Genomic DNA, 11,068 nt, shown 5'->3' with positions numbered 1-11,068 from the left:
TCTTCATCCTACCAACAAGATCCCATGGAGACTTTTGATGAAACCACAACCACAACTACATATTAGCTTTGCACAGAACCTAGTGTGTTTAATGTTTTATCGGTTCATCTGGGAAGTTTTCAAGACAGATTGGACCGATAGCTTTGGCCAAGCTAAGTAATTTGAACATGAAGTTTGACACATACATTTAAAACTCGTACCATCCTATGAGACAACATTTGAGGATAATGTCCCGCTATGATAGTAAGCTTAATGCCATCAAGGTTCATTCTCTGCCAGAATCTGCCAGAATCTTGGGATTGAATGAAAGAAAAACAGATGAACAATTAAACTATGAACTTCGTTGGGAACATTACTATTTGGAGTTTGACGATAAGCGCCCAAAGAATGGTTCTTCACTAGATGGGGATGGCAACTCTAGGTTGTGGCCAAGAGAGCATAAAAATGTCAAATGTCAAATGTCAAATGTAAGATGTAAAAGTTCAGCTCAACTGTTTTTGTGTGCGTGTGACATGGATGTATCACATCGAACAAAACAATTCTATTTTAGTGTCTCTAAAGACATAAGTACCATTTCAAGATTCGCAGCAAAATGCAGAGCATAAAACAAGTCACAGTGATCAACAAAAAAGAATGAAGGAAATAAAGAAAAGAGAACGAGTCGAAAATGTAAGAAACACTTGTAGCATTCAAGAAACCAAACACTACTGAAAAAAGTATATTAACAAATGAACATTTCTTTGGCTCTCAATTCCTCACGAAATGCCATTAGTACTCCAGTTGGTGAAGATATTCTTCCCTTTATTTATGCAAATTGCACCTTTCAATATTTACTTGGTTGTCACTACCAAAAACTTGCTAAATACTGGAAAATGGGGCCCCCCATCAACTACAAATCATACCATATGTTGGTATTTGTAGCTTTCATTAAATCCTATAATTCAATTTCATCATCTAACTTCAAGACTTCATTACTGTGCAATGAAAAACACAAATAAACGCTCTGTATTAGATGAAACTTGTACTGATCAGCATATTCGAGGAATTTTCTGCGCAGGACAATCTTGATCATTGTCCGGATAGGTAAGTGTTCTCTTACTGCCTGCAGTGGAGAGCGAAGAACTCTCAAGAACACCTGTGGAACTCAAGAGCGTCGAAAATATATTTGGAGGAATCACAGAGTTAGGGGTCTTTGATTCTAGCATCCCAATTTCCTGCAGTAGACTATAGCAGGAAAATATACGCTCCTGTTAAAACGCACAAAGTTTAAGATAATTAGAGGAAAGAAAATCAATTATTATCAGTCTTTAACTACCATATAAAGCAAGGGAACTCACTATTTCTAGGGACCCCCATGATGAGATTGTGTTCACCTTAATCTCCAATACTTTCTTTGTTAACTGGTAATCATAAGCTGCTAAAACCACGGCTGCAGCAATTATGGAAGGCCGATTTTCAACCACATTAATCTCTGCATAGCAAAACTACATATAAATTCTAAAGAAAGTTAATTTCTTAGACGCAGATCCAAACTCAATGCCGTCTTCATAATTTACCTTTTATTATGGTGAAAATGAGTTCAATTGCTCGAGTTACCAGTTTTTTATGGCTGCATTCACCACAGAACTTGGTGGTGAAATAATTCAGATAAGCGAAAGGTGTAATTAAACTCATATTCCATTCCAATGTACTCAAGACCAATAATTCCATTCTCTGAATCACATGTCCTTCAAAATTGTAATCATCTACATGATAATCTGATAATGCGGGTGCTTTAAATTCCTCCATCTTTGCAGCCAAAGATAAACATGCAACTGACAATAATCGAATAGCCCACAATTTTCCATCCTATTAAAATCAATAATATTTCCAAATCACAGTATCTCATAGACTCAAATATCTAAATCTAGTACATCAGAAATAAATTATTAAAAATAAGAAACACTTACATCAATTGATCTTTTTGAAAAGAACTCATCAAAATAAATCAAGGAGAGATAAGCTGTGCGAAAGTGAAATCCAAAAAAGGCTCTAGTCTGTATGTATATACACAAACTTTTAATAGCCGATAAAATACTTATATCCAGCAATAAATATGAACAAAACTAAGAAATAAGATCGAGGAAACGAACGTTGAGAATCCATTTGATGACATCCAAACGGGCGCATTTAAACCAGCTTTTTTCACTCTTGAGAAGTGAGAAAGTGCTATTACTTTGAAAAGTGACTGCTTCTCTTCGGATTAACGTTTGTATATCCTCATCATCACACTCAGAAACAGAACATAAGCCCAATTTGTAATTGTTTTCATTCAAACAAGTCTCGTCTTCTTGACACAGAAGGGTCTCAGAATCATTCATTCTGTTCTACAAAATATTGGGTAGCCCAGAAAAGGAGAGGAAAAAAAAAAGAAAAAAGAGAGAGATAAATTCTTCAAGATTTGGTTCAAATTTAGGAGAAATCTAGATTCTAGAAAGTAATATAACTAGTAAATGTGGAGGTGTAGCTGCAGAAATTGCGAGGTTGATGTAACCAAATTTGGCAGATGAGATATTGATTTTAGCGTTTATTATACAATATGCAGTTCCTTCATCAACATGGGTCCACTCTCTACCATTCCCTTAATTTCTCCAAAAAACTGCGATATTTTATTTTATTTTATTTTATTTTATTATTATTATTATTATTTTGGTAAGCTTAACCTTTCATAACTCTCGATTTAAAACCCTTTTGTTCAAACTCTGAGTAAAACCTTTTCGTTCTGCAATATTTTTAATTGATCAAAGAAGTAAGCTCTATTAATTTCCTCTAGTTCGGACATATTATTAATCTTCGGAAAATTCTTTCAAATATAGGATGTTTTTCACAAATTTTGCATAGGAAGAAGACAACTGTCTTGTAGAAAATTCGTAAAAAATCTCTGTATTTATATCATGTTTCTTAATCTTTAGTCACGACTTTTGACTTCATTGTTGTTAATAATTAGTTTTCTTAAGGCATTAAACTGATTAATATTTTTACACCATGTTACAATATAATAGATTTAAACCAAAATAAGAAGCATTCATCGCTAAGTACAAGATATCAACCTTGTCCCATTACACATTGAACTCAAATGGATTAGACAAGTATAGTAGTGTCCTCTGCCATGATGGACCAAGAAAACAAATCTATCGATCGTAGGCCCCACAAACTTAACATAGTCTAGTGACCAACATTTCTTACAGAAATCTAGAAAATTCATGATACACCTACCAAACTTCCAAGCTTCATAGAATCAGCATGTTGTCAAGAAAGTCACCAACCGTTACCTTAGCCTTTGTTTGTCCCCATTGCATAAAATTCATTTTTATTCAATCTTATATTTAGCCCTTGTTTGATCCCCATTTTTTCCAGAATGCATTTTTTCAAAATTTATTTTCAATCATACACTCTTTTATAAAATAATTATACACGAATTTCAAAAAAACTTCCTTACTTTTTAACCACATATTTTCCAAAAAACTACTATTTCATAATTCATTTTATCCAAAAAAATGGGAATCAAACAGGAGCTTAATCACACATTTCATGAAACTCACTATTTTTAATATCTTTTCAAATATACGATTCATCTATTTTTATTAAGCCCCCGTTTGGCCTCCCGTTAAATTTCATTACATTACATTCCATTTTTCTCTCTTATTTTCAACCACACAATCTTTCATAAAATAGTATAACACGTAAATCGAAAATTTTTCATTTTTTTTAACCACTCATTTTTTAAAACAATATTATTCTACTTGTTTTCATTTCTAAAAAGTGGGGGCCAAACAGGAGCTAAAATTTATTAAAAATCTAATTTTTAACTAAACGAACTTGAGACTTATTAGTTAGTGAACTTTTGATTTGATAAACTAGAGTCTCGTGTGTTTACCATTTCACCACTAAGACATCTTGACCTTCGAAATCCTTTGACGAGTAGGATAGTGGTGCCCTATGACCCACAACTCAAAATGAGCCCTACGATGCAATAATTTTTCGTTAAGGATTCTTCTTTTCTAAATTTAAGATTTCGATGCAATAAGGTTGAAAGGACTACCAAGTCGCCTCGGACTTCAAAAATAATTAATAGAAAAATAGTAATATAGAGCCTTCACATGCTGACTTGTTTATACTGGATATTTGTTGTTATCTTGATAATCGATAGTGAACGAAAATCTTGGTTGTTGCGAAATTGATTAGTCAAACATTTGCAGTATCAGATACCGGCATATATTATTCTGTCAACTTTAGCTGTCAAAATAATAGCATTAATATTTCCAATTAAAAAGTATTAAGCAATACTAAAACGGTATAATTAGCAATTTCTTTCCGGCCAATAAGATAAATATATTTAGGGCTGGGCAAATCTTTCGAATCGAACCGATCGAATCGAACCTGAACCGAACCTGACGGTTCTTGTCAAACTAAATACCCGAACGGGTATTTGAATTGAGAACCGACGGGTACGATTCGGTTCTCGGTTCTAGACCAAGAACCGAATCTTTCTAATTTTTTTTTATATTGAGTAAATCAAATTATTTTTATTTTAATTTTTTCTAAACAAATTAACAATTTCTAATCCAGAATTTTGGCCCAATAATTTGTTTCATTTCTAATTTTTTAATTTTTGACCCAATTACCTATTTTATTGTTTCATTTCGTAGCCCAACAAGATTCAATCCACTAAATAACCATAAACACCTACACTAAAGTGCATAACGTTGTTTCAACTCTTGCACTTACTCTCGCAGCCTCGCTAATATTCCAAAATTTATACAATCGTCGGTTGACACTGTGACCTTCGATCGAAACTGTGACCTCGGCCAATCGAAACTTTGACCGTAGCAATCATTTGAATAAGGTAGTCTACTAGTTTTTGACATTTCAAAACCATTGAATGTATCATTAGTTGTATTTATATAATGTTGTTATAAATGTTAAAAAATTTAATTATAGTACAGAACCGAACCGAACCAAACCGAACCGAACCCGAACGGTTTCATAATTATATTTAGACCCGACGGTTCCATTTACTAGATACCCAAAAATTTTGGGTAGATTCGATTCTAAAGAGAACCGAACCAAACCGACCTGCGCCCAACCCTAAATATATTAATATAAAATTTTAAAATTATATGAGGTATTGGAGTTCAAACGAGTCACCAGTTTGGTTACTGGCCTTTGCTGTCTTCAAACGTAAGGATGGCAATGGGGAGACGGGGTCGAAGCTTGTCCCGTCGACTATTTTTGTCTCATTGTCTATTTTATACCAAATGCAGGAGGGGCGGCATAAGTCCCTTGTCCTGTTTACATCCTTTTTTTTTTTTTTTTTTGCTTTTATTTCTTTAAAGTTTTTAGTTGGTGAAAATCATTAATTATTATTATTTTCAATTTGTAGAATAATTTATGTTTTTTTAGATAAGATAATGATTCCTTATCGTTTATGTGATCAAAAGCTTATAGTTTGAAATAAACTCTAATCAATGTGGATAATAGAGCGAAGTTATATTCTCCGTACCAAACTTATCCCATTCCATGTGAGGCAATGACACCTCGTCTCCACCCCGTGTACCCAATTAGACGGGGGGCTTCGTAGGTATAGGATTTTATTATTATTATTATTATTATTATTATTATTATTATTATTATTATTTTGCAAGCTATTGATTTTTTTGAAGGTAAGCTTCACTCATCCACTTGAAACAGAAATAAAAATATAGTAACGAAAAAGCTAATATTATAATACTAAATGGCTAAAAATCAATTTGGCATTTTTCAATATAAAATAGAGGTACTCAAAATAAAAAAAAAAAAACCGGACAATTTTTTATAATTAGTGGGGCTAATTGTTTGTTACAGGTTTTATATATATTATCTCTTAGCACCTGTTTGGTTTAAAATAAAAAAAGATTTTTATTAATTTTTTCATAAAAATTGATTGAAATGTGTAGTTAAAAAGTTGTAAATCTCATTTTAATGTGGAGTAATGTTATTTGCAATCGTTTACTATGTCAGTCGCCACATACATATGATATGTGATTATTGAATTGCATTAATGTGAAATTTTTTTTATTGACTCATACATCAAATAACCATCGTCATATGAATGTTGCATAATATGAATGTCGTAGTGAGCAACTGCGAGTAGCATTATTCTTTAATGTGTGATTAAAATCAATTATTGACTTAAATTTTAATCAACCTTATTAACTGAATCAAACTTGGAGCTTAATATGTTTCTTTTTAGCCCTTATTTGATAATCATTATTTGAATTTTTTTTACTTACTCATTTTCAACAATATATTTATACAATAAAATATTTTGCACTTAAATTTCAAACTTTTTCTACTATTTAACTACACATTCTCCTAAAAATCACTATTTAAAACATTGTTTTGGACCATAAAACATAGTTGACTTTTTGTTTCAAGAGTGAAATGTTAATGATTTGTTCATATTTTTACGTCCCAATTAATTTAAAATATATATACGGACAATAATTAGTTAAACCAAATTTGAATAATTGCAATAAAATTTTTATGACGTTAATTATTCAAAAAGGATTTTATAATCTCATTACCTTTGCCAACTCATTTCATCATTTGAAATAAGGCAAATAGTGCATATAAGTATTACCTTAAGAATGAGCGTGACATGGAAAAATGAAGACCCTATAAAGTAGAATGGCAACTCAAATCATTCCAAAAATTCAATTCTAACAAAAACTCTCTCGTAAATGTATCATTATTTAGCCTTTTCAAAATTTATTTAAAAAAATTGAACTTTAGCCCCCGTTTGGCCCCCATTCTTGTCAAATTTTAATAGTGAGAATAATGTTTTTTTGAATTACGTGTAATTGAAAAAGAATGAAAAGTTTTTTATTTGCGTGTAATATTATTTTATGAAAGATTATGTGGTTGAAAATAAGAGAGAAAAAAAGAATGAGAATAAGAATGAAGGTCAAACGGGTTATATCAAACATAGGCTTTCAAAATCGAGACGACGGTCTAACTAGGCCTGACTGTAGGCTCGAACCTAAGTATACATACACAATGGTGCGACAACTTGGACGTATGATCTTCCAAGGCAGAAACAGTGAGCAAGTCATTGCCAACAATTAAGGAGCTTATTTTGAATAGGTTTTAGAGTCCTAACTCAGAAATGCATGACTTATGCAAAATACAGTTGAAACATGAGAAAAAAATGCAGTACCTCTACTCTCTATAATAGACTAAGGGTTCATTTGGTATGAATTTTGAAAAGTCAATGGTTATTTCTGAGAATAAGAAGAAGTAGAAACAAAAATAAAAATCCCATCAAACGGACTGTAAAACAGCAAAAACTAAAAGACATGACATGTCAAATAGAATCGACATTTGTTCTCGATTTTTTTGTGTCATTAACCGTTCACTCAAAAGACATTTGAAACACCATTTTAATAAATAATCACCAACGCGCGCGCGTGCACCACACAACCTTTTTATCATTCCAATTAATCTTTTTTAATTGTTCTCTATAATTTATTTTCCCCCCTTTTTACAAGCATTGTCTTTATTTTTATTTTGTATTTTTACATGTCCAAAAAAGATCTCCATCTTCTTCTACTACAACCAAATCATTGTTTTTGCTCTATAGGTCTTACAAACTGACTTTTCCTAGTGGCGATGGCCCCTCTTACTCATTGCTAGTATAAAAAGATAAGATTGACAACTGGGTTAAAAGTTTAAGGAACCATACAGTACATTGGTATATCGTGAACCACAAGCTCCTCAGTTGTAAGGATTTGTATAATCCCTGGAAGTCAAAGGTGTAAACCCCAATCCTACCAAGGAAATGGAGTGAAAGTAGCTAAATAGGAAAACTATCGTAATAACAAAGGGACCAAAAAAATGTCCGAGAAAATTCTATGTTCATCCTAGTAAGTAATTGTAATAACCCTAAGAACTATATTGGGAGATGATAATGATTCCCCCTTGCTGGGAACAAAATTATACGGGTAAAAGATTAGGTCAATTTACAATGACAATGTATGAAAAGCATAGATGAATTGATTGATGCGACCCTTGGAGCGCCTACCTGTGCGTACAATGGACCACACAAAGACGCTCCTACTCTAATCAAAATTGACAAATATAACTCTATCAATTGAAGACAAATAGCCCTTCCTTCCCTATATACATTATCTTATATGATTATAAAAATTGACAAATATAACTCTATCAATGGAAGGCAAATGTCCCTCCCTTCCCTATATTCATAATCTTAAATGATTATGAAAAAATAAGTTAACATTGACGTGGATGCAAATCATTGAACAATTGTATTGATAAGACATTTGATGATGCCTAAAGAATAAATGTGTGAAGTGTATGGTTAATTCAATAATAGAAGCTTCTTAAAGGAACGAAATAGGTTATCACAAGACAAAAGATCTTCTTTCTAAAGTATGGACTTAATATTAACATTAAAGTTGTGTTTTCATTTGGATGAATTTTGAAGGTGATGATGTGGAGAATTTGATGACTGTCTTGTTATATATGTGGATTGGTCGTTAACATTAACAGATACATCAGCAAGTCTAAACGGAAAGTTGAAAGAGTGTCTTGATCGCTTTTCAATTGAAATACAGTGGAGCAATTTTCTGAATTGAAGTTCAATGCCAACCATTTCACTTTTCATATGGTTTAGTTACTTGAATTATTTTATTTTATTTTATTTATTATTTTTTTCTTTCTAGTAAGGCCTTAATTGAATTCATAGTTCATACAATTAAAGGATCCTCAAACATTGTACTTATTGTAACCTTTTACATATCACAAATTTATGTAGCTTTCCGACTTGATGTAATGAATCAGATGTGTGTCATTACCGTTAGACTTATCTAATATTTTACATAATCGATAAAATTTGGTGGTATTGATGGCGTCTATCAATTGTTGAGCTGATTTGGAGAAGAACCAAATTTTCGTGATATACGAGGTTGTATCCAATCTTAATAATCTTAGATGCGGAGATGTATTCGTGAGAAGAGTTATCTTATTGCTAGGCATATGTAGGATCAAGATCAACACAGCCAACACTAAATCGAGCACAAACACAACAAAAACAATCAAGATCATCACCAAGATTTTTTTTTGCTTAGAGAGCTTGAATGTTCGCATGCTTCTAACCGCTATTACCCATTAAGGATTGCACTTTAATTTAGTAAAGGCTTTTCTCTCCGCTTCTCGCTTTTCGCGAGCAAGAAGCGCCAAATAACTATGTTGCATATTGTTTGTTGTAAGACACTTTGTCGACCTTGGCGCGTTAGTGCTTTAGTTTGATTGTAGGGGGCGCGTTAGCGCTTACTAGCAAAACCTCAATTTACAAATCGGTGTTCAGATCACAGCAGCAGTTCTTTCCCAGAAATTAAAGTTTGTTCCACGTTGCGTGATCTCATATCACCAATTGCAACGAAATCGAAACAAATTTGTTAGGGAGTGGACTCCAAGTTATTGGGCCTCCAATTCTCCAAGCCTATCATCGCATTGGAGTCTGCTTAATTTGTTGTGTTCAAGAGTAAGCAACCCAATATCAACAATCTACAGTTGAGGTCATACTAGAGTGGATTCAAGGTAACCAATGCATGTTCCAATTATGACAAAAATATAGCCATACGTCGATTTCCTGTTATCTATGTTACCATCAAAACAGAGTCTACATAGCCTTCAAATTCAAGTCAATTTGTATCTTTCTTGAACATTAGACCAGGTTTTTGTAAGTATTATACCTTAGATCCAATCAACTTTGGACATAAATACTTTTGATATATAATTAATGTAATTTAATGGTAGATCTATTATTTAATTAATAGACAATTAAATAAATAATAGAATCCGTATATTCAAATTTTCGTAATTTGTTAATTACAAAAAGTTGTGATTGTGAGATACAAATTACATTTGATTGAATCTTAAAACGTCTGTGGTCATAAGTAATAACGAGATACGGATATCGTTGTTACGGATAGACCATCACGTGTGACATTTCTTACTTGTGAAGTAAGTAGCTGATCTCATAAACTAAATTGTAGTGACACTTAAATGAACACGTGGATGTTTTGTTATAGAACAAAACATTGGAAACCCGCCGAGAGATTTCACATGGATAACTATCTGAGTGTCAGTGGTTACTCTCTAACGTTTAGTAGTGGAATTGGTCATTTGACTTGTGGTCGTCAGGGTACCTTATATGAGGACGGTCATACTTTGACAGTGTTGGATGTTGCTCTGCAAAGGGCCGCTAATACGACATCATTTGGGTACGTCAAGAATCGTATGAAGGTAGTGATTGATCAATAAAGGATTCGTCACTCTTAGATAGTAGGAGATTATGATCTGCGTTTCATTCAATTAAGTCGATGATGAAATCATTGGCCAAGGTGTACTCATAAGTCGAAAAGGAGTTTTCGGCTTATATTGACTTAATAGTGGAGTGAAAGATATGATCGATGATTGAGATTGAGATTGACACACTTTTATATCTCGTAATTGATCAGATCATATTGACGAAGGGATTAAGTTTCACGGTAAACGAACAAGTTTGATTTTGTCACATCACATGACATTTCTCATCACATGTATTGTCCTAACACATTGCTAGATATCAGTGTTGGATGTTGCTCTGCAAAGGGCCGCTAATACGACATCATTTGGGTACGTCAAGAATCGTATGAAGGTAGTGATTGATCAATAAAGGATTCGTCACTCTTAGATAGTAGGAGATTATGATCTGCGTTTCATTCAATTAAGTCGATGATGAAATCATTGGCCAAGGTGTACTCATAAGTCGAAAAGGAGTTTTCGGCTTATATTGACTTAATAGTGGAGTGAAAGATATGATCGATGATTGAGATTGACACACTTTCATATCTCGTAATTGATCAGATCATATTGACGAAGGGATTAAGTTTCACGGTAAACGAACAAGTTTGATTTTGTCACATCACATGACATTTCTCATCACATGTATTGTCCTAACACATTGCTAGATATCAATCTGGGA

At 32.8% G+C, this 11,068-nt stretch overlaps 1 protein-coding gene across 2 annotated transcripts; it reads right to left on the bottom strand.

The window, feature by feature from the left end:
- Positions 1-715: 715 nt before the first annotated feature.
- LOC111390231 (cyclin-D5-1-like) lies at positions 716-2,574 on the bottom strand. 2 transcript variants are annotated; one of them, XM_023015238.1, is made up of 5 exons: positions 2,133-2,574; positions 1,950-2,036; positions 1,557-1,848; positions 1,338-1,471; positions 716-1,214 (listed from the first exon to the last, which is right to left on the bottom strand). In XM_023015238.1, exons 1-5 carry the CDS (start codon positions 2,358-2,360, stop codon positions 1,029-1,031), a joined length of 927 nt encoding a protein of 308 aa, XP_022871006.1. In that variant the 5' UTR covers positions 2,361-2,574; the 3' UTR covers positions 716-1,028. The 2 variants fall into 2 exon arrangements, with proteins under 2 accessions (XP_022871006.1, XP_022871005.1); XM_023015237.1 differs by having other exon boundaries at positions 716-1,247; positions 2,133-2,572.
- Between the last annotated feature and the right edge of the window lie 8,494 nt (positions 2,575-11,068).

Source organism: Olea europaea, unplaced genomic scaffold (genome assembly GCF_002742605.1).
Source record: "Olea europaea var. sylvestris unplaced genomic scaffold, O_europaea_v1 scaffold661, whole genome shotgun sequence".
NCBI classification, from domain to species: Eukaryota; Viridiplantae; Streptophyta; class Magnoliopsida; order Lamiales; family Oleaceae; genus Olea; species Olea europaea.
Note: the sequence above shows the minus strand (reverse complement) of the source record. Positions and strands in the feature narration are given on the sequence as shown.